The sequence below is a fragment of the Nicotiana tomentosiformis genome, chromosome 6 (genome assembly GCF_000390325.3).
Source record: "Nicotiana tomentosiformis chromosome 6, ASM39032v3, whole genome shotgun sequence".
NCBI classification, from domain to species: domain Eukaryota; kingdom Viridiplantae; phylum Streptophyta; class Magnoliopsida; order Solanales; family Solanaceae; genus Nicotiana; species Nicotiana tomentosiformis.
The window spans coordinates 24,721,191-24,744,402 of NC_090817.1; the positions used below are offsets into that span (position 1 = coordinate 24,721,191).

The 23,212-nt window shown below is 35.2% G+C and overlaps 2 protein-coding genes across 2 annotated transcripts; both read right to left on the reverse strand.

Annotated features, from left to right (window-relative positions):
• Positions 1 to 1,259: 1,259 nt before the first annotated feature.
• On the reverse strand, positions 1,260 to 1,981 carry LOC138893697 (uncharacterized). The gene is made up of 2 exons (XM_070178350.1): positions 1,809 to 1,981; positions 1,260 to 1,701 (listed from the first exon to the last, which is right to left on the reverse strand). The coding sequence occupies exons 1-2, from the start codon at positions 1,979 to 1,981 to the stop codon at positions 1,260 to 1,262; spliced, it is 615 nt and encodes a 204-aa protein (XP_070034451.1).
• Positions 1,982 to 2,887: 906 nt separating this feature from the next.
• On the reverse strand, positions 2,888 to 4,921 carry LOC104101790 (uncharacterized). Its single transcript, XM_009609308.4, has 3 exons — positions 4,586 to 4,921; positions 3,438 to 3,643; positions 2,888 to 3,347 (listed from the first exon to the last, which is right to left on the reverse strand). Exons 1-3 carry the CDS (start codon positions 4,673 to 4,675, stop codon positions 3,083 to 3,085), a joined length of 561 nt encoding a protein of 186 aa, XP_009607603.1. The 5' UTR covers positions 4,676 to 4,921; the 3' UTR covers positions 2,888 to 3,082.
• Positions 4,922 to 23,212: the final 18,291 nt, after the last annotated feature.

Here is a 23,212-nt window from a genome sequence, read left to right on the forward strand (position 1 = left end):
TTTAGCTTTAGTCATATATCTTTTATCTTGTTGTCAGCCATATTATTCCTCCATATTTGTTCTACCAGTGGTAAGAAGTTGTCATTCTTAGCCCATACGTTCAAAAATCTGAATGGTATCTTAATGTTCAGTTTTAGATGAGCCATAGCTAATACCATTGGAAAGTAGTCTGATATGAGTGGAACATCATATTCTACAAGTAAGTGCCCTTATTACATCATCCACTCATGATTTCCAAATGTTCTATCTATTCTACTGTAGATTCTATCAGTAACCATTTTGCTTATTAGTCCATGTATAGTAATCATCTTTTTATTGAAGTTCATTGAGCATTAAGCCTTGTATACAATCAACATAATCTTTAGTCTCTGCATAGGTCACTGGATTCCCAAACATTTTATCTTGTGGAGCCATTACTGCATTGAAATCACCAGTAACTAACCATGACATGTTTATACCTTGTGCCACCTCTTTCAAGTTCTCCCATAAGGTTGTCCTTTTCTCTATTGTATTGTAACCATATACAACAGTTAGCAAGCAATTCATAGTACCTGTATTACTTTTAACATGTCAGTATATTAGTTGTGCTTCAGTTCTGATCATTTGCACTGTATAGTAGTTTGGGTCCCAGCCTACCCAAATCCTCCCATTTCTTGCATCCTGATATTTTATTATGCTCTCCCATCTTGGCATTGTGTATTGGCAGATATTTTAGGCATTATGCTCTTTGACTCTTGTCTCTACCAGCCCAGCCAGTTTGATGTTATTATTCTTCATATAGTTCCTCAATTCCTTTTGTTTATATCTCTTATTTACACCTCTAACATTCCAGAATAACCACTTCATAGAGTAAGATTTGGATCCCTACCCCTATCCAGGAGTATGAATTTGTTATCACTATGCCCCTTTCTACTTGGTTCGGATCCATGTCTTGAAGGTGTTGCTCTAAGCTCAGGAAAGTTGTGGAGGTTAAAAGCTGGACTTGCATTAGTTTAGCCCTCTGTGTGTTGGGTAATAGCATGCCCTCCTGCCTCTGCTGATTGGTGTACCTGTGTTCCCCTTGTTCTTGAACTTTCTGGTTGTTCTGAGATTTGTGTTCTTAGTTCATTTTCAGTTATTATCCTCTTCTGTTTAGGACCCTCTTGTTGTCTCTTCTGCTGGAGAGGTTGTGCTAGTGCTGTATTTTGATCTACAGCTGGTGCTGTCGGGCCCTTGGTTCTCCACTCATAAGTGACAAATTTATTATCTCTTTTCCTCTGTTATTGTGGCACTGGAGGTTTTGCTCTGATCTGGCAACTGTGACCAACAATCTGGCATTTGTCACAAAACATAGGCTTCCAATCATAAGTTACATGATGCTGAAACTTCCTTCCTTTTGGGTCTATCACAGTGATTTCCTCAGGCAATGTTCGACTCACATTCACTTCAATTAGCATACGAGCATAGGATATCCTTGTTTGTTTAGTAGTGCATTCATCAGCATACAAAGGTGTGCCTAGGACACTGGAAATTCTGCTCAATGATTTACTACTCCAACAACTCATTGTTAGATTAGGAAATTTTACCCATAGAGGAATGTTAGTTGGAAACTCCTTACTAAAATCAAATTCGGGCGTCCAAGGTTTCAAGATTATTGATCTATTGTTTATTGTATATGGTCCAACATAGAAGATTGCAATGCATATCAGTGATAGAATGAAACTTGAGCAAATAATAGCCCTCTTAATGATAATAAACATCAGGATTAGCAACTTTAGACCAATTTTGTTCAATGTAACAACACATTGCATCATATCGTGGCATCTCACCAATGATATAAAGCTATTAATGCACATCTCCACTTCTCTTCCTCTGGTGCTACTTCCTCTTCTTCCAATTGCACTACTGGTTGACCATCTACCAGTTGGGGAGGGATGTATGAAAGGGTCATGCTATTAGCAGCTGACCTATTACCTTTAAATAAATTAGTCCATGTTCCCATCTGCTTTGGATCCTCTACTCATTTGTGATTGTCTTGTTTTGCTTCCGTCACTGTTCCATTGGTTACTGTAGCATTTCCTCCCAATGGTTGTTGAGTAGTCTTTGCTGCACTCATCTCCGTTTCCATTGCCATTTATGTATTCTCTACTTCCTTGGTCAATATCATCCCTTTAATTGGCTTAGGATTAGCACTTGATAGTCCCTCAATTGACCTAGAGTTTGTAATTTGGGGGTTTTCTCCTTTAGAGCTAGGAGTTATTTCACCACTTAATTGCAGTCGTTGTGCCACTCTTTTTGGAATTGTTGCAGATCCCAGTGTATTGGTTCTCTTATCCTCTATTATCTGAATTGGAGTAGTTTCTGTTATCTTAGGTCGAGCTTCTTCTGTTTGCACTCAAGCTCCCACTGAGCTTCCAAAAGCAACTAGCGGAACTTTCTTAGGTCTTCCTTGTCGTTGTCCCCGTACTCACCCTCTTGCCATGGACGATACGTGCACCGGTCGCATGAGAGAGCAGAGAGAGAAGAAGAATAGTGAGATGACACACACACCCAATTCGTTTTGACCCGTCCATTTGCCCCCCTACATGCCCCTACAGTCAAATAAAGCTACTCCTACTATATATGAGCTTGCAGCAGACAAAGGAGAAAGAGTGTCCTCCGACTCTCATATATTTTTTATTCCCACTAACACCCTTCCTTTCCCAGTCTCTTTATGTAGTTGGAGACTTAGAAAAAAGAAATGGAGTAACCATTTTTGTGGCTTAACAAACAAAGATCATGAACCTAATCATCCCTTTACACGTTTTGGAATCCAATAAACTAACGGTAATTAAGCACCAAAGCCAAATGTTGTTCTGCCTAAGTAACAACATGCCCTCTATCAGTTTCATATCTCACAAAGGAGAAGTTTGTATGATGTACATTCATATTAAAAAACATTGCAAATTAAACTATTTTGCAGCAGCAGGGAAAAATCAAAGACCTTCTGAACACTATGGTATTACAAACTTTCTCCAACAAAAAACCAGACTCCTATGCATGAAGTCAAGTGTGCAACTAAAAAACTGAAAAGTTGCATTAGTACAGAAACTCGCGATAGCTCTCATTTGTAGGTTGTCATCCCCACACCGGCTTCTCCACCATATGGTCCGGGGCTACCCCTGGCCTTGGAGTAAGACACGTAGTAAAACTCTGAGATTATGCTGCTGAAGAAAATGAAAGCTGCTCCAGCTGCAAAAACTCCCTTTCTCACCCTCTCACAAGACACAGGCTTATCATTAAACAGTAGTGATGATCTATACTTTGTGTGGTAAGCATTCCTAACCGAACCAGCCAACAAGCACACCTCGGCAATGAAAAACGTAACCCTGAAATATAAGTCAGATCAGTGGCGGAGCCAGAATTTTCACATAGAGATTCTAGAATCAAGATATATGATAACATGTTATCATATTTACCAGCATATGATGAATAAAAGAACAGCACAACCCCTTGAACTACCAGGGCTCAAAGCTTTTCCACAACAGAAGCAACTGCTTGCAACCATTATAAGGACTTGACTAACCATGAGGAATAAGAAAGCACCAACGCCAAATCCAGTTGAAATGTCTGAGTCATAGACACAATAGGTATATACCTGCTCAGTGTCTGTTTGTATCGTGGCCTATCAATGAAACATAGACTTTTTAGATCAATTAGGTGAAGCACAGTTGCTTCTAAAACTTGATCGAATAAAATCTCTAGAGTCTGAAATACTTAGTAGACAATAACATTCATACCAACGAAGAGCAAACAAAAATGCGAGCAAGACTGCACTAGACAGTGGACATTAACAAAATCCTTCTCTCGTGTTACCGTTGTCTCTTATTTCATTCTCCAACAGTCCAGTGGATTTTTTCACCTTTGAAGTCTTAATATATTGCCTCATTTTCTCAAAGAAGCAAAAACAAAATATTACTCTCTCAATAAGCTTAGCATAGTCAAAATATTTTTGCGTTTGGACACTAAATTCTTAACATATTAAGAAAACTTTTCAAACTTAGGAGTTGCATATAAAGTCAAAACAATTAAAAACATGTCTATAAGAATCTTAATTGAAGAAAAAATGCTATAACTATCAAAAGAGTAATATCATCATAGGTGGAGTTAGCATATGCCTTACGGTTCGGTTGAACCAGTAGCTTTGGTCAAAATAATGTGTTTGTCATAAAAAAATCCATTGACTATGTAAAAATTATTAATTTAGAACTCATTAATTACGTAAACGAACTACAATCCCGAATCTATAAGCTTCAAATCGTGACTCCCGCCTCTAAATATCATAGATGCTGCCATTCAAGTAAATGCCAAGTAGAGGAATTCTGCCTACTCATGAAAATCATCAAATATTTGCAGATAACCAATGCCGCTAGAAAATAATAATATACTAGAAAACCAGAAATTACCAGGAAGATAATTAAATTCTCAAGAATTACAGAAATCAAATATCAAAAAGCAAGTAATATATGCTAAAGTCTTTTTTTCGAAAGTTACATTCTCTAATGGATCTAAACGTACAGATAAAGATTCTATAAATGAAAACAAGAATAGTAAAGTAGGTACTTACAGTGCTCCTTCTCTGCTCAGCAGCAACAGCTAAAGAAAAAGCAATGAGATCCAAAACAAAGACAGTGATCATTAACAACTTCGAAGCCATAACTGATCAAATTAAAAGACTTCTCTCTCTCTCTCTCTTTACATACACAGATTAAAAAACACACACGGAATTCTCTGTCTCTCTCACTCTATATATGTTGTTTCAGTTTCACTTGTCTACATACATACTCCATGTAATAAAGGCCTTTTGCGTAATGAAGAAGAAGAGTAAGTAATAAAGCAAAAAAAAAGTGAGGGGACACCAACAAATGTAACGACGTTTCAACTTTCAGCTGTTCACCAGAATACCTAAAGCTGAATGCGAGTACTATACTAAACGTTTAGTATTCTGTAACTACTACCACACCATTTTTCACAGTTTCTTACCACCTTTTTTCTTCTCAAGTCTTTTATCCGAAAAGGTTCAGTGACTTGATTAAATACGAATTGAGTACATTTATCAACCGTATTTCCGTTGTCCTACTACTGCTAGCTAGACTAGTATTTATACGTATTTGTTGTAAAAAAAGAAAAGGGTAAGTCGTTTGTCTATATTATAACTTAGTTTTATTTTTGTTTTTAATGTATCTAAAAAGAATTTAGTGTTCTAACTAGCATCGTCACAAAATTTGACCCAAGAGGGAACAACTCGGTTAAGTGGTGATAATTTGAATAGTAATATAAAAATTACATTATAATCTTTTTTATGTAAAACCTTAATCACACATCATTAGGGGTGTTTACCCACTTATTGCCTCAATTTTTCCTTCCACATGGTAAAAAGTCTTAATAAAAGAACGGGTCAATGATAATTAAAATCCCAAAGGAAAATTGCATTACAAATAAAAAAAACTAACGAGTTTAAAATTAATATTATATTATTTTTAATGCTATCAAATACTATGTAAAAGTAACACATAACAATAGATTAAGCGTAATTCGTTAATTTAAAAAATAAATTAAAAAACTAAAGAATCAATTATTAAAATTTATTAACACTGACAAAAATTCTTTATACTATAAGCTAAATCTGACACGTAATTTTTAATCTACGGTTGGTGTTGTTATTTGGAGGTCATTATGATGACGATAATGACGAGAAAAGAATAGAATAAGATTCATATTCATAGAATAGACAGTGGAAACAGACGTTTTGGCTGATTTCCAATTTTTCATGTTGTGAACAATTAACTGGAAGTGTGCATTTTTTTAGGGGAACAAAGTTAGAACTTGCCTGCGAATATGAATTGATCTAATTTTACCATCTAGTTGGGATCAAATGAGCTCCTATATATCGTCGGCAAGAAAGTTTATTTACGCCTTAATTCACTAACAAAGGATTAGTTTGTTTCAATTAACTTCTAATTATTGTGATTAGCACATGAGGCTGCCACGTCAATATATACTCAAATCTTTTATTTTCCATTATTTTTTTATCTTTACACAAATGGCCGGCCATAATAATTGTTTACTTTTTCTAGTCATATACATAGATTATACATTGATTATACATAATTATACACATATAATACATAAATTATACATATATTATACCTTCACCGGCTATTTTTAGTTTAAGTGTTTGGATGGTCGGCTATTTGGGTTAAATCTTCTTATTTTTTCTCTCCGAGAATTTTCATAATTTTACTAAAACGTATAAAGGAGAACTTATAGCAGTATAAAATGAAATTGGGCTTAACAGGAAAGCAGAAGAAAAGAACAGATGATGGTTACTCGATGAACAGTTAATTATAAGTAGTTATTACTTTTTTTTCTTTCAGATTTTAATATCAAACTACAAAATCTTCTCTTTTACTGTTCTGTATGTCTCTCCTTTTCCTTTAAATAGAAATAAGTTCGGTCGATGAGGATACAATAAACTATCTTTCTCGATTTACATTAGGTTTAGTTCAAGTCATTGAGAAACAATGACCAGAATCTACTTCTATCATCAACTTCCTTTATCTTTGTACAAAGTAAAGGAAGGACGCAAGAGAACAAAGAATATAAGAAAAGGAGAATTCAATGAGCAAGAAAAAGTGGAGTGGAGAATATTGCTATATAAGCCATATATAGTTACATTTGCATCAGAAATATTTTATTAAACTAAGCAATATTTAACTGAAAGAAATTAAACAAAAATCGTAAAATGTCCAAATTTTTGTCATTTCATTATTATGTTGGGACCATGTAGTTGTTCTTTGACAAAGTGACTACAAAAAGATAAAGCCTTCTTTGGTAAAGAGGTATATATGTTTATTTGGTCCTTTTCCAAAGTCCATGAGTTGTAGTTCCTTTTTTTGTTTTGTTTTGTTTTATCAATATTGATTTTTAAAATGAAGTTAAAGAAGTACATAGAAAACTTAGAGTGGGAAGTTAGTGAGAATTCCTAAAACAATTATTATAAAATTATCATAAAAAATAAAATAAAAATCTTCTTTCATTCATAAACCAGTCACGAAACTTCAAACAATTATTATAAAATTATCATATGGTTTTTTTCTCCTGAAAACATTTTAAAAGGTTTTTCAAAATCTATACAAATGAGTGTCGAGAAATATATTTTCTTCATGATATGCTTGAAAGGATTTGAGAAAGAAAATCTTGTTGTATTGTATGCTACAGTGTTGTTTAAATATAACTACAATACAAGAGACCTAAAATAAGGACTCAATAATAGTTATCAGCTAACAGTCTAAGCTATAGATAAGGGAAAATTAAACAAATAGTGTGAAATATTATTTCTTATCAATAGTTATCCTAATAATGCTTGGGAAGGTAAAAAGTCACTTTACTTATCATCCAAGGCTTTTCCGTCTATAAGTCGTATTCGGAAATAAATATATGATATAAGAACTAACAAAATAAGGTGAAGAAAAAACAAATTACTAAAGACTATAGAGTTGCTTTATTGACCAGCTAAACATCACAGCAATAGTATGTTTTGTCACTTTTTATGGGTCGACTGTAAGAAATCCAAAAAAGGAGGCCAAAAAGAAAAAGGAAAAAAAAAGACAAAAGAAGAGGAGTAATATACTTCCTCCGTTTTTTTATTTGTTTGAATTTTTTTAAAGTACGAGGGTCAAATTAATTAATTTTTTCTGTGAATTCGGACATAAATTCTTCAAGTTTTTGGAAATAAAATTATCATATTTAGAAACTACATAAAAAAACCTATAAGCCACAATAGTTAATAATTCAATATGTTTAAAAAATATTTACAAAAAATATGATCAAAGAAAATTTTATTTGACTCCGAAAAATCAAAATAGTAAAAGGTAATATTTTGACACAATACAAGGTCATACGCTGGACTGGAACTTACAATCTGAAGATTAAAATTTATCTTGTTTTAATTACGTGTCTAATATCTTCAAAATTCTTCTACCTTAGCTTCCTCCATTGTATTATTTACTGGTCTACTTTCAGGTAGATAATTACTCACTCCGTTCACTTTTACTTGTCCACTATTGATTTTGCACACTCTTTAGAAATAATAAATATAATGTATAATTTACCATGATACCCATATTAATTGATGTATTATCTTAATGGATTTGAAAAATAATTTAAAATAAATAATTAATGCTAAGGAAAAAACATGAAAAAATAAATTATTTTTCTCTTGATATGCGATAGGACAAATAAAAGTAAAAATCTATTTTTAGAATAGGGACAAGTAAAAGTGAAAGGATGAAGTACTAAAATTGAAAGAAATAAGTTTATGTGCATTTTGATATTTGCTCTTTTGGTTCCTTTGTTGATCGACTCAAAAGTTTAAACTAGATTTAAAATTTAATGTGGCTGCTGGGATTCTAGCTCATGTCTCCACGGCCAGAACGTGGAATTCTCACCACTAATTATTTCCTTCTTTGTGTGTTATTTAATATATTGGTTGCGTTATATATCTATATTTTTAAAATATCCATTTACATTAATAGCCATGCTGTTCTTCTACTTCCTAGCATCTTTCCCCTTGGGCTCGGTTTTCCGAAGAACAAGATTAATATATATCTTTTGGCTTTGAAAAGTTCAAGTTTGTCTGATTCTACACCCCAATTGGCTATTCAACTTTACTATAGATATTAAAAACAAAATTCAAGTGAGTAGGCAAATATATCTTTTTATCCTTAAAATTGGATAATAATTAAACTTATAATGTGGCTCTAAGAACACGTGATTTCACTTAATACCAATTGATAAATATGAGGATTAATAACAGAAATTAACTATAAAGTTGTTTACCCTTAAAATTGAATAACAATTAAACTTATAATGTAGCCCTAAGAACACGTGATTTCACTTAATACCAATTGATAAATATGAGGATTAATAACAGAAATTAACTATAAAGTAAAGCAAACCAGTGTTAGAATTGAACTCAGCTCTCGAGTTTGGATACCCTCGAGTTAGTTGATGCAAGAACAATTAAAATATAACAAGCTGATGAACAATAGTATAAACGAGAAAGAGAATTATATTGCTTTGATCTCTCTGAACCCTTTTCTACAAATGATTAGAATCCCCTTGATATAGTAGAGGAATTCCACTTATGGTATAGTTCTAATTACAGAAGAAAATCCCATGATTAGCTAATTAACCATTTCTGATTTGATACGTTTCAAAATTTACGCCATGATCCTCGACCAGTCACCGAGATTTACGCCGTGATTCTCGACCAGTCACGGATATCTCGCCTTTCTGTTATTATCCTATCTTCGATCTTGCTCGATGTCTGTCTCATTTGGCTTCGATCGCTACTAGCCTCGATCTCGACAGGTACCTCGGTTCTGAACTCGGTACCTTGTCCTCGTGATTTAGTCTGTTCTGTTACGAGGTCGTCCTTCGATGTCGTCTCCCGATTTCGGTCAAATAGTAAAATCGGGTGGGTCCGATTTTATCCGTATACAGATAGTCCCCTCGTATTTTTGGAGTGTAATGACAAGAAATGAATTGAGCCTTCGATTTTCTACCTCAACCTGTCATGACGTCATCCTCGTGACGGAAGTGACTGAAACGTCTCATTTGCACAGTTACCAAGGCATTAAATGCGCGTCAGTCGATGGTCAGCCACCGCCAATTTTGAACCGTCGTTGTGAAATCTATAAATAGATCCTCTCTTCACCATTTCGAACTTTTACTTTCAAATTTCCAATCTCCAAAGCTTTTTACATCTTCTAAGTTCATCTACATATCTACGATCTTCACTGCTAACCTCTTCTTAGAAAACCATATCTTATCATCTCCATCTATTTTTAACTTCAAATCCAAATGGCGAAAACGTCAAAAATTGTTCCTTAAAAGGAAAACGCTTCTTCATTGCGATTGGCCGGTGATAAAACACTGGTAGAGCCGCGCCCTGAGGAGTGTGTTCTCGGGGGATGCGTCCTCACCTCCGACTTTAAGACCAATAAAGCCTCGTCGATTCCCGGTCGATGTTAGCCAGTGTCGAGGTACATATGCTCGATAACTGAGGAATACCTTAAGCAGGTAAAGAAAGACTGCAACTGGGAGGGAAAAGAGGTGGTGATCCCGACCCCCGAAGAGGACATCGCCACCCATGTGGAAGGGTTTCTAAGTGTTTACACTTACCCTTTCACGCTGGGCCCCCTCGACCCCGTCGTCGTTAATTTTTGCCGTCAATACCAAATAACCCTAGGCCAAGTCTATCCTTTCTTTTGGCGAATTGCTATTCTGCTCCGATTCTTCTTGGGCAAAGTCAAGGAGATACATTTCACCCTCGACCACCTCATCAGATTGTACATTCCCCGCCTCTATCGAGGCAGGTTAATAAAACTCTAACGCCGGGCTACCAAAGTAATGTTCTCGAGCATAGATGAGGACAAGGACCGAGGCTGGATGGGTCGGTTCATTCGAGTGAGGACTTCCGACCTAATCCCGGCCGAAAAGATGCTATTTTCCGAGAAATAGAATATGAAGCGTAAGTACAATCCCAATATTAGCTCATATTTATTGTTTTTCTCATTTGCTTCTTCTCATCGATATCATTTTCTGTGATGTAGCGGTCGCTTGGATACCCGGTGCAATTCCTAACCTCAAAAGCTGGGTTCGGGACCTAGCCTCGACCTCTACGTATGCCGAGTGCTCGTGGCGCGATTTATCAAAGAGACGATGGGAGGCCAAAACTCATGGTAAGCCTCTTTTCCACGTCTTTGATGATTTTGTTAAAGCATTTCTTACTTAATTTCCTTTCATACAGGCCTTGGCAAAGATGCTGTCATGAGGCCCCTATCTGGTGAGGAGGAGACATCGATCCTGGCACCGAAACCGGCGAAGGACAAAAAGACAAAAAAGACCTCAACCTCCGAGGATACAGAACTTAAGAAGAAGAAGGCTCGTAAGCCGAAGAAGAACATCATCCTTCTGACCGAAGACTCTGTTCGGCGTCTAAGGGAGGAAGATGAAGAAGAGAAAGAAGATGACTTCGGGCTGGTGGCCCGAGTAAAAATGAGCATCGAGGCCCTAAAGGCCACTGAATTGGTGAAGGCTATAGAGACTCCATCTCGAGATGAGGGGGTCTCGGGAAGAGATTTGGGTGAAGTCCCCGAGTCATCGAGGATTGAAGATGCCTCCCACCATAATGAGCCAACGGTGGGTACGGCTATCACTACTAAAAATCTGCTAAAAACCTACCAAATATTTCCGACCAACGTTGGTCGGTCAAAAAAAGCGACCAAAAACCGTCCAGGTTGGACGGAAACTGGGAAATATTTTTTATATTTTTTTAAAACTAAATACCGACCAACGTTAGTCGGTAAATTGGTCAACGAATTGACCCAGCTGGTCAGACAAGAAAGTTTTGGATTACCTACTAATGTTGGTCAGTAATCTGGATCCAACTTTTTAAATTTTAATAATTATTTTATTATTTAAAATGTTTTATAATATTTAAGAATTTATATTTAAAATTACCGACCAACGTTGGTCGGTTAATGTAGGGGAAGCATTTACCGACCAACTTTGGTCGGTAATTGTTATTTTCTGCAAAATAACCGACCAAAGTTGGTCGGTTATTACGTCAACATTGGTCAAACTTTTGAATTACTTTTATATTTACTATCTAAATAATATAAATGTAATTCTTTAACACTTTTGTAATACAAATAATGAATACACTAACATATACTATATATAACATGCTATTCGTAAATTGATTCATCAACTTATAACTTACTTAGATGCATCGATGAATATTAAAAACAAAACGTTTGACCTATATCGACTAATAGTAAAAATAAAACGTCTCGACCTATATCGATTAATCTAGCTATGCCATGCATTATTAGTGATGAATGAATGAAAAATAAAAGAATTAATACTAAACATCTTTGACATATATATATATATATATATATATATATATATATATATATATATATATATGGATCACAAATTAAATAAATGAAAGAAGCTATTAGTATTAAGTAAACGAGTTAAATTAATAGGTCAAACATGGTCAAACTTTAACAAGCTATATATATACACACTAATATATACTATAACAAGCTATATATATAGTTAAAGTATTACAGTGAAGTGTGTTTGTGTGTGCGCATATATATATATATATGTGTGTATATATATATATAAGAACACGAAGCGCTAGGACCACAGGATCGGGTTCTTTTAGGGATAGACTTGGGAAGATACTAATTAGTATATATACTTTATCATCAAATATATCTATTTGTAAATTGATTCATCGACTTATAACTTACTTAGATGTATCGATGAATATTAATCGATGATTCATCAAAACGTCTCGACCTATATATCGATTAATCTATGTCATGCATTATTAGTGATGAACGAATGAAAAAAGAAGTTATTAGCATCAATTACAATATAGTGTATGTGTGTGTGTGTGAGAAATTACTCACATACTTAATTATAACTTAGAAAATTTACTTAGATAGATGCTATTATAATTTATAAATAGAAAATAGTTAATATAATTATTTATAAAAATTATGCATATAGTTTATAATTATTTATAATAATTGCATAGTTAAATAAAATAAATGCTTGTAGTTTATAATATTTTTTTTATAGTTTATAATATTTTAAAAAAACACAAAAAAAAAGAATTTAATTTTTTTTTTTAAACACTTAATGTACCGACCAAAATTACCGACCAACTTTGGTCGGTAATTCTGAAATCAGAATTGAAAAACGGGGGAACCCCCATTTCTCTCTTATTTTCCCCTCTCCTTCTCTGTTTCCCTCACTCAAAACCTTTCCCTCTCCTTCTCTATTTTCCTCACATAAATCTCATTCCCCACCCCGCGTCGCCACCGCCCAACACTCGTCGTCGCCGCGCCGCCGTCGTCGTCATCGCCGCTGCCACTGCCACTGCCGCCCCTCTTCTTCTCCATCTCCTAAAAATTCTAGGTTTGAATTACAACCCATTTATTTATTATTTCTAGGTTTTGTTAATTAGTTATGAATTAGTTTTAATTGATTAGTGTTGCAATTATTTAAACATTGCTTTTTATTGAGGATTAGGGTTTAGGTCTTGTTTTAATTAGTTTTGTTAATTAGTTTTATTAACTAATTAGTTTTGTTAATTAGTTATGAATTAGTTTTAATTGATGAGTGTTTCAATTTTGAGTTTGTATTGTCTTGAATAGTTTAGTTAGAATTGAATTATTAACTTTGTATTGTCATGAATAGTTTAGTTAGAATCTAGGGTTTACGATTTGTTCTTGTGAATCGAACTTTTAGGGTATGGGTTGAATTTCTTTAGTTTAGTTAGTTTATGTTTAAACTCGTAGGATATGAATTAAAATTTTAGTTTTTAGGAATTGTTCTTGTGAATTGAACTTTTAGGATATGAATTGAACTTTTAAGATATGAATTGGACCTTTTGGATATGAATAGAACTTTTAGGATATAAATTGGTGTAATTAGGAGCCAATTATTATCTTGAATTAACTAAAAAAGATATAATTAATTTATAATTGTAGAATAAATTAATTTATTCTTGTTTTATTTGTATAGATGGAAAATCGTACTTGGATGTACAATAAAAATTATCCTAATCGACGGGGATTGCGGGAGGATTTTGTAGAAGGGGTTGATGACTTTATTAGACATGCAATATCACTTCCACCATACCAAAGTAAATGAGTAATTAGGTTCCCTTGTGTTAGGTGCGATTGTGTGAAGTTTAAAAAATCGGAGAAAGTTAAGCTTCATCTTTATAAGAAGGGGTTTATAGAGAATTACTTTGTATGGACTAATCATGGAGAGATCGATGGTAGCCGTGGGATATTTCATAACATGGTTGTTGGTGAAAGTAGTAGGTCGGTGGAGAATACAAATCTTGATTCTAGAATTCAGGATATGGTTGCGGATACTTTTGGGATGCACTTCGGGGGTGAGCCCAATGAAAATGTTGAACAAACTCCTAATGATGACGCAAAATATTTTTATGAACAGTTAGAGGAAGCTAGTCGTCCACTACGTGAAGGAAGTCTGCACTCTGAGCTGTCTGTTGCAGTTAGATTACTAAGTATCAAATCTAATTGGAATATTTCTCAAGCAGACATGGACTCTTTCATTGACCTTATGAGTGAACTAGTTGACCCTAATATCAACTTATCTGGTGATTTCTATAAGGCAAAGAGATTGGTTTCTAAGTTAGGACTTTCGTAAATGAGAATTGATTGTTGTGAAGATGATTGCATGTTATATTATAAAGAAGATGCAACTTTAGACAGTTATAAATTTTGCGAAAAGCCTCGTTTCAAGAGGCTTTCCAGCGGGAATATGGTCGTTGTCAAGGCGATGCATTATTTACCTCTTATACCTAGGTTAAAGAGGTTATATGCATCAATGGGTTCTGCTCCTCATATGAGATGGCACTTTGAAAATAGAAGACCACCTGGTGTTATGTGTCATCCTTCAGATGGAGAAGCTTGGAAGCACTTTGATAGGACATATCCAGATTTTACTAGTGAACCAAGGAACATTCGGTTAGGTCTGTATGCAGATGGCTTCACACCTTTTTCTATATCTGCGACACCATATTCATGTTGGCCTATCTTTCTTACACCTTATAATCTACCACCTGAGTTGTGTATGACTAGTCCATATATATTCTTAAATTGTATTATCCCCGGTCCAAGTAATCCGAAAAGTTTGATTGATGTATATTTGCAACCTTTGATTGATGAGCTAAAATAATTGTGGTATGATGGTGTTGAAACATATGACATATCAACTAAGCAGAATTTCAATTTGTGTGCTAATTTAATGTAGACTATTAATGATTTTCCTGCGTATGGAATGTTGTCTGGGTGGATGACTACCGGGAAGCTAGCTTGTCCTTCCTGCATGGAAAATAGTAAAGCGTTCACTTTGAAACATGGCCGAAAACAATCATGGTTTGATTGTCACTGTCAATTCTTGCCTGATGATCATGAGTTTAGAAGGATGAAAAATGCATTCAAAAAGAATAAAGTGGAATATGATTCTCCACCTCCGATACTTTCAGGTGAGGAAATTTGGGAGAGGGACCAGAACTTCAGTAAAGTTACTGAGGCTCCACCTTATAGATTCCCTGGATATGGTGTTAATCATAATTGGACGAAACAGAGTATATTTTGGTAGTTGCCTTATTGAAGGATAATCTTCTCCGACACAACCTTGATGTCATGCATATTGAGAAGAATTATTTTGATAATTTGTTCAACACAGTGATGGATGTTAAAGGTAAGACAAAAGATAACCCGAAGGCTAGAATGGATTTACAAGAATATTGCAGGCGGCATGAATTATACTTGCAGACAGCAAACAATGGTAAGGTGTTCAAACTCAAAGCAAGTTACACATTCACTTTGGAGGAAAGACGACAAATTTGTGATTGGGTTACGAAATTGAAGATGCCTGAGGGTTATGCGTCGAATCTTGGAAAAAAAGTAGATATGGAGGTAGGGAAGTTGAGCCATTTGAAAAGTCATGACTGTCATGTTTTCATGGAGACCTTAGTGCCTATTGCATTTTGTGGTTTGCCTGAAAGAATCTGGAAACCCATCACAGAGATTAGTTTGTTTTTCAAAGACTTGTGTTCTACCACATTAAGGGAAGAAAACCTACTTCGGATAGACCAGAACATCCGTGTAATTTCTAGTAAGATGGAAAAAATATTCCCATGTGGTTTCTTTGATGTGATGGAACACATTCCAATACACCTTGTACACGAGGCACGACTTGGAGGGCCTGTTCAATGCAGATGGATGTATCCCTTTGAGAGGTAATATTATAAGTTTGATGTAATATTCTATTTTATTTGAATGTTCTTGGCTAACATGAGATTATGTAGGACAATTGGCAAATGCAAACAATTTGTTAAGCAGAGGAATAAGATTGAAGGATCTATATGCGAAGCCTATCTTGCAAAGGAAACTGCACATTTTTGTTCTTATTATTTTGAGAGTAACGTGCCATGTTCTAGGAATAGGCCCAATAGGCACACGGTCGAATGTGTGAATGATCCATTATATCCACCAATGTCCATATTCAATCAACCAGGCCGATGTTCTAAGGATGATAGAAAGAGAAGTTTGAGTGATATGGAGTACAAGTCAGCTACATTTCATGTGTTGCTAAATTGTCCTGAAGTTGTACCATTTCTCAAGTAAGTATTGATTTATTAGTTATCAAAATATAAAATTTACTGTGACTACATATTGATGCAACTACTAAAAATATTTGATATGTCACAGTCACTTCGTGGGTCAATTTGGCCATGATGCTGTATATACGAGATTTGATATGTGGTTCAAACAGTTTGTAAGTGATATATATATATATATATATATATATATATATATATATATATATAGTGACTGTATAAAAATTGATTCATAAGTTGTGCTAACTTATGAATTTTTTTAACTCTATATAGGTAAATAATCCAAATAATGGTGTAAATCAATTTTTAAAAGATATATTTTGGGGACCTGGGCTTCAGGTCACAACAATGTCTAAGTACGTAGTGAATGGTTATAAGTTTCATACAGAGGATTGCTCTAAAAATAAAAATAGCAACAACAGCGGGGTATGGGTTCAAGGTGGTGATGGCAACCAAGTTGGAGATATTGATTATTATGGTGTGGTCAAAGAAATATTACAACTAGAATATACAGGTTGGCCATATAAGAAATTGATACTCTTTAGATGCAAGTGGTTTGACCCAAATCCAACAAGAGGTACAAGAGTACACAAGCAATACAATATAATTGAGGTTAATCATACGAGGGAGTATGATCGCTATGATCCTTTCATAATTGCACATAACGTTAGGCAAGTGTATTATGCTCCTTATCCATTACGGCGGAATAAGTCCGATTGGTGGGTTGTAATAAAAACTAAGCCTGTAGGTAGGGTGGAAGTCGAGAATGTGTTAGATGTTGCATATCAAAACGATATCTCTAATGTTCACTAAATAGTGGACGATCAGTTAGAAAATGATTTGGAACATCCTGAACGCATATTGGAAGAAGTTGATATAAACGAAGTAACAATTATAGAAAATGAGGACGAAGAATCAACTGATGAAGCTCAAACAAGTGAGGATGAAAAATTCTCGGACGAGGAACAATACGTCGATGAGGATTAAAAAGTTGGTTTTTTAAAGCACTCTCGTTTTATAGCTAGTTTCTTGTATGTTTCAATCTAAATGTGTATTATATTATGCAGATGGCCGGCAAGGGTCAAGGTAACAATGACCATACTAATTCTCGGGGTCGAGAAAAGGGTAGGAAGGGAAAGAGGAGGGTAGAAAATAATACTCCCTCTTGTCCACCCTTTTCAGAGATGCTTATGTCTTATCCTCCACCATACGGCTATACTGAGCTGCCACAGCATCATGAGCCATACACCTTCATTCAGACACCAAGTCTTCCATCACAGGGCCATAGGACTATACATCCGACATACAGTCCAGCTGCCTCACAGCCATCTGCATCGCAGCCATCTACATCACATCCACATGGATCACATCCCTATATATCACAGCCACATGGATCACATCCATTCATGTCACAGCCACTCGGGTCACAGCCACTCTGGTCACAGCCATCGGTATCATATCCACTTAGGTCGCATCCAGCTATGTCGCAGTCACAGGGATCGCAACCATCTTCATCATCGACTCCATCTATTGCAGGCCTTCGCCTGCGAGGAAGTAGCTCTGACCCGCCTACATCGTCTTCACATGCCTCTGATACACATGCTTCGGATGGTGATGACGAGGTAGTGTATTATGATCGATATGGCAGGATCATCATAGTCCCTGAGGGTGATGGGTTAGTGTTATTCATTATTTTTGCGTCTATTGATTTGTAACATTTTTACTAAGATATTAATGTGTTTTTATTGTTAAATTGCAGGTTCAGGCCGGGTAATAAGATTACGAAGATAATCACCAATGCCATAAGAAAGTTTTATGATGGCCCTTATGCGACTTGGACTGATTGTCCATTCTCACTTAAGGAGCAAATTTTCAATCAATTTAAGGTATAAATGCCCTTTTAAACAGTTTAATAATTTATATTTATGATGTTTTCATTTAATATTTAACTTTTGAAATACAAAGCAAGTGTGTATGGGAAGACCGCTATAGCGCGGAAGTGGCTACAAATTTTCATCATAAAGCTTGCAAGAGATTGCCAGATGCTTTCTCGGATGCTAGAAAGAAGAACAAGAGGCCTGGCAATGGCTTACCGCAGAGTTCTTAGAGAGGAGCGAAAAAGGAAAGAAAGCTCGCGCATCCGAGAAGGGAGGCTCCTTACACACTGGAGGTGCGATCAGCCTAGGGACAATAAAAAGAAGATTGGTACGTAATTGCTTAAATTATTTTACTTTTCTAAGTATATCTATTCTGTTTATTAACTAAATTAATTTGTTTTCAGGAAAAGAAGTATGGGCGTCCAATGAGTCATGATGAGCTATTCAAGGAGACACATATTGTGAAGAAGAAGAAAGAGGGGGATCAAGATAGGTGGGTCGAGGACCGGGCCTCGACTGCATATGTAAGCTTTCAATTTTCTTTAAGTATTATAATTTACTTTTATAAAAATTTTGAAATACTGATTTAATTTAAAATAATATAGGGTCGCTACCAAAGTAACGTGGAGGAATTCATTCGTAGTCATCCAGCTGGTAAATCGGGTGAGCCAACGCAACCTTTGGACGAGGATGCTGAAAGAATATGCTTGGAGTCTGTTGGCGGTCCAAAATGGGGGAAGGTATACGGGCTTCCTACTAAAAACTTCCATCGCTATAAGTGTGGAATGCGAGGAATAGGGACTTCCTCGCAAAGCGAGCAACTTAATAGGGAGAGCCTCTCCGCTATGCGAGAGATAGTGACAAAGCTCACATCAGAGCTAGAAGCGGCCAAGAAAAGAGAAAGGCTTAGAGGTGCTCAATTCCTTGGCATGCAAGCTCAGATCAGAACTCTCCTATCTAGTGGAGCTTTTTCGTTACCCCGATCTCGTAAGTCATCTCCAGAGGGTCGACCTCCACGTGATCGTTCCTCTCGTCCTGCTCGTGATCGTTCCTCCCGTCCTCCTCGTGATCGTGCTTCCCGTCCTCCACAAGACCGTTCTCTATATCATTTTGTAAATGAAAGTTCATCAGACGGTGATGATGATGTTGTAGAAAATACCTCTTGACTTTTATATACTTTGAACTAGACAAATAGAACCAGTTTTGAACTAGTTGTAATTAGTTTTAACTTGGTTTTGGATTTTTATGTTCAATTGAACTTTAATTTGTTAGTTTTAAAGTATTTATTGAATGTTTTGGTTGTTGTTGTTGTTGTTGTTGTTGTTGTTGTGTTGTTGTTGTTGTTATTAGGTGTATTGGTATGCTGGCAGGTGGTGTAGCTGCCAAAACATTCATTTTATGCCAAAATTAAACCTAGAAAAACCGACCAAAGTTGGTCGGTTTTTAATAAAACAAAATAAATTATTCCAAAATACCGACCAAAGTTGGTCGGTTAATGAACATTGAATTCCCAGAATTCAACATTACCGACCAACTTTGGTCGGTATTTTGCCTGCACTGTTGAGATTACCGACCATAGTTGGTCGGTAATGTTTAATTTTAATTATTTTAAAAAAATATATATTTTCAATTACCGACCAAAGTTGGTCATTTTTTTTATTTTAATAATTAATAAAAAAAACATAATTTAGTTAAACCGATCAACTTTGGTCGGTAAAATTAAATTAATAAAATATATTTCCGACCAAAGTTGGTCGGTAAGTAATTAAACTTGTCAGATGGTCGTTTTAAGCTACCGACCAACTTTAGTCGGTAAGCCATTCCGACCATCAAAACACCGTCCATATCGTAATGGTCGCGTTTTGGTCGGTTTTTAGGGAATTTCTAGTAGTGTATAGGGGCTGATCTCGATGCCCCTCGAGATGGAGAGAACGCCCCGAGTGATCCACTTGGGCCAATAGAAATTGGACGCTCCCCGCTGCTCCCCTTGTTTTCCGAGGAGATGATTCAAGAGGCTCAGGCCTTGAAGACCCTCTCCATCGAAGGAGCCCACAGAAGGGAAGACCCCTTCCGTGATTACTTTACTGGGGTCGAAGATGCTGCTGGTCTGAGAGACTTGGAGGTCTCGAGGAAGGACTCGGGCGAGGCATCGATCCTTTTCAACGAAGCGCAGCAAGCTCTGAATCGGGTAAGCCTTAACTCCCCTTGTTGGTATTACCCTTATGTTCATTTTTCTCTTCCTGTCTAACTTCTTTTCTTCTTTCTACGTAGGTTTCAGCGCTTCATCGGGAAGCATTTTCTCGATCTCGAGCTGAGCTGAGTCGGTATGAGACCGACCTCCGAGGGCTCACGGAGTTAATGATTATAAGGCCAGGTAAAATTCTGCATGATGTCTTTTATTTCTCTTGCAACTCTTTCTTTTCAGAATGTATTTATAATTAGAAGTAAAGGTTTATATGGTTGTATGAAAGTTCTCGGCTGAAAGCAGACTTGCAATAAGAAATTTATGCAAGTGTTGCTGCAGGCTTCAATAGTTTCTTTACCATTTTGCTTGCTCTTTTAAGGTTTTTCAAATGTGTTCGGGTATTTCTTTCTCATTTTTGGACATTTTTTTCCCTTTAATGAAGATGCACAGCTAAACAAAACCTTTTTCCTTAGCAACTGGAACCATAGAGATAAAAACACATTTTATATGAACATAGAATATTAATTATTCACAAAAATTTTATATGGACATAGAATACAAATTATTCACAAATATAACTTATGCATAGGATACAAAATTCACAAATGTAACTCCTGCGGAATCTACATCTCCTCACTTTCTCCTTTATAATCCTTTTATTTGTTTTTCAAAAAGACCGGTAAGTGGACTTTCGGTTTAAGCTCTTTAGATTCTGTTTTCCTGACCATCCCATTTTTTATGAAGTTCTATATTGGATTTGTAGGAGAACTTTCAATAGAAAAGAACATATATTTTTTTTAATTTTGCACTTGGAATTATTTGATGATATTGAGGGTAAAAAGACATAATACTATAACGTATGAGTGATTGGTTATGGGATGTTATGAAAATGATAAGAAAAATGAAGTAGAGTATGGACTTTATTTTATTGAAAATAAATGGGTAGAAGAGTATGAAAGTTGGAAAAGAGGAAAATACAAAAGGAAAAACGTTAAAATAGAAAGAATAGGAGGAAAGAAATTCATTTAATTTTCGTAGATTTGTGATATTTTCCCTCCCTTTAATCCATCTTTCTTCTTTTTGCTTCTTGATTTTAAACATGGAGAAAATTATGAAAATAATAAAATTTAACTCTATAATGAAAAGGAAAAAGTTAAATACTTATATACATATAAAATTTACCCATTACCCACATAGAGATCAATTTTTATTGAAATTCATTTATTCACGTATATGCTTTTTAAGAAAAAAAAAAAATAGCTTCACCTATACTATTATACAAAAATCAAAATTTGAGAAAAACACAAATTAAGTGTTAATCTAATTCATTTGAATTGAAAATAGTATTTCAAATGTTTAAATTATAAAATATTTGTATTACTCCAATACTATTTAAAAATTAATATTAAATCTATTGAGGTCTTTTATTACCGCGCAAAGCACGATCAAATTTACTAGTTGTGTTATAAATGTGTATAAACCAATGCATATACATTACACACTGATTATATACTAGTTTATAGATTTATTATATCGGTATTACGCATTATGTTCATCTGGGGAAATTTTTGTGTTTCTGATTCGTCATAGATAATGCATAAGAAACGTTTGTATATCCATGAGGAAATCCTAGAGTCCTTGATTATCGCAACTGCCAGTTGAAAGATTCTTTCTCTTTCCGTTTTTCACCCTCAGACTTGAAACATTTATGGCTAAATTTTGTTAGGGCCAACTAAAGTAAACTATAGTAAGAGGATGACTATTTATATTTTTTTTCCTAAAAAAACAGGAAGATCACAGGATAAGAAACTGACCCGTTAAGTGACCAAAATTGACCCATTTAAGAGATGGGTCAGTTTGGATTACATTCCAATTTAACCCGATAAGAAAATGTTATTGACCCAACCCACTAAAGTTCGGGTGGATTGGGTAAGTTGCACATTTATGGGTCAAATTTGGCAGCTCTAGGGGACCGGTGACTGGATATTGGTGCACTTTGGCCTTGAAGGAGACATTTTTTTTATTCGGTGTCCAATATTCTCAACGGGGTCCCGACTAATCTGGATTTTCACCACGTAAGGCTCGGCCCATTAAAGAGGTAAGAGCTCTGAAACCTCTAGTTAAGGGTGAAAAGATCATATCCATCCCACCACAACTCTTGATAGTTGAGAACTGAGAAGACATATTTTTTCTTATGTTTTTCTCCCCTCATCTTCAAATCTCAAACTCTTATTGCGGTGCCGAATCCAATCACGAATTTATAGGTTTAGTCGAATCTAATATTTCAGGTAGAATTAGATGTATATTTCATAAATCACTCTTTAAACTTAAAACCTCCAATGTCTAACTTTTAAATCTGTTTCTATCTTGATGCAAGAAAACAATTCAACAACTCTTGTTCTTGGTTCCTCAGCAATAGTATTTCTAGCAATAATCTAGGTGTTGTTTGAATGGATTCTGTCAATTTGTAAGTTTTTACATTAATTCTATAGTGGCATTGACATAGTAAAAGAGGAATGAGCAAAATAGTGGCGTCATTAGAAGAAAATCCATGTTACTGTTCCGCACGCTTTCAAAAATTTCTATGCAACACGCAAGAAACAAGCAACCTTCGATAAATCTATATTTAGTAACCCAATCAAAAGCAACCAAATCTAAAGCATGTTTGCTCTCTTCTACACTACATCATTTTAATGCATCTGACTTTGACTTCTTACTAACAATTTTTTATTTTTTCGTTTAGTTGATCTCCTTGTGAAACTGATGCTATTGAGAGAGACCTCTATATATTAACCAACCAATTGCTGAAGCAAGCTTGCAAATTACACTATATTAATTATAACACGGCCAAGAGTTTTAACTTTTGAAGATAACCTG

Excerpts from the sequence above, each read along its gene's own strand:
- LOC138893697 (XM_070178350.1), bottom strand. The coding sequence starts at position 1,981 with ATGGGAACATGGACTAATTTATTTAAAGGTAATAGGTCAGCTGCTAAT. Across the intron at positions 1,702-1,808 it reads TTAATAGCTTTATATCATTG|TTTCATTCTATCACTGATAT; the intron begins GTGAGATGCCAC and ends TATTTGCTCAAG.
- LOC104101790 (XM_009609308.4), bottom strand. The coding sequence starts at position 4,675 with ATGGCTTCGAAGTTGTTAATGATCACTGTCTTTGTTTTGGATCTCATT. Across the intron at positions 3,644-4,585 it reads CTGAGCAGAGAAGGAGCACT|GCCACGATACAAACAGACAC; the intron begins GTAAGTACCTAC and ends TTTCATTGATAG. Across the intron at positions 3,348-3,437 it reads CTTTTATTCATCATATGCTG|GGTTACGTTTTTCATTGCCG; the intron begins GTAAATATGATA and ends CTTATATTTCAG.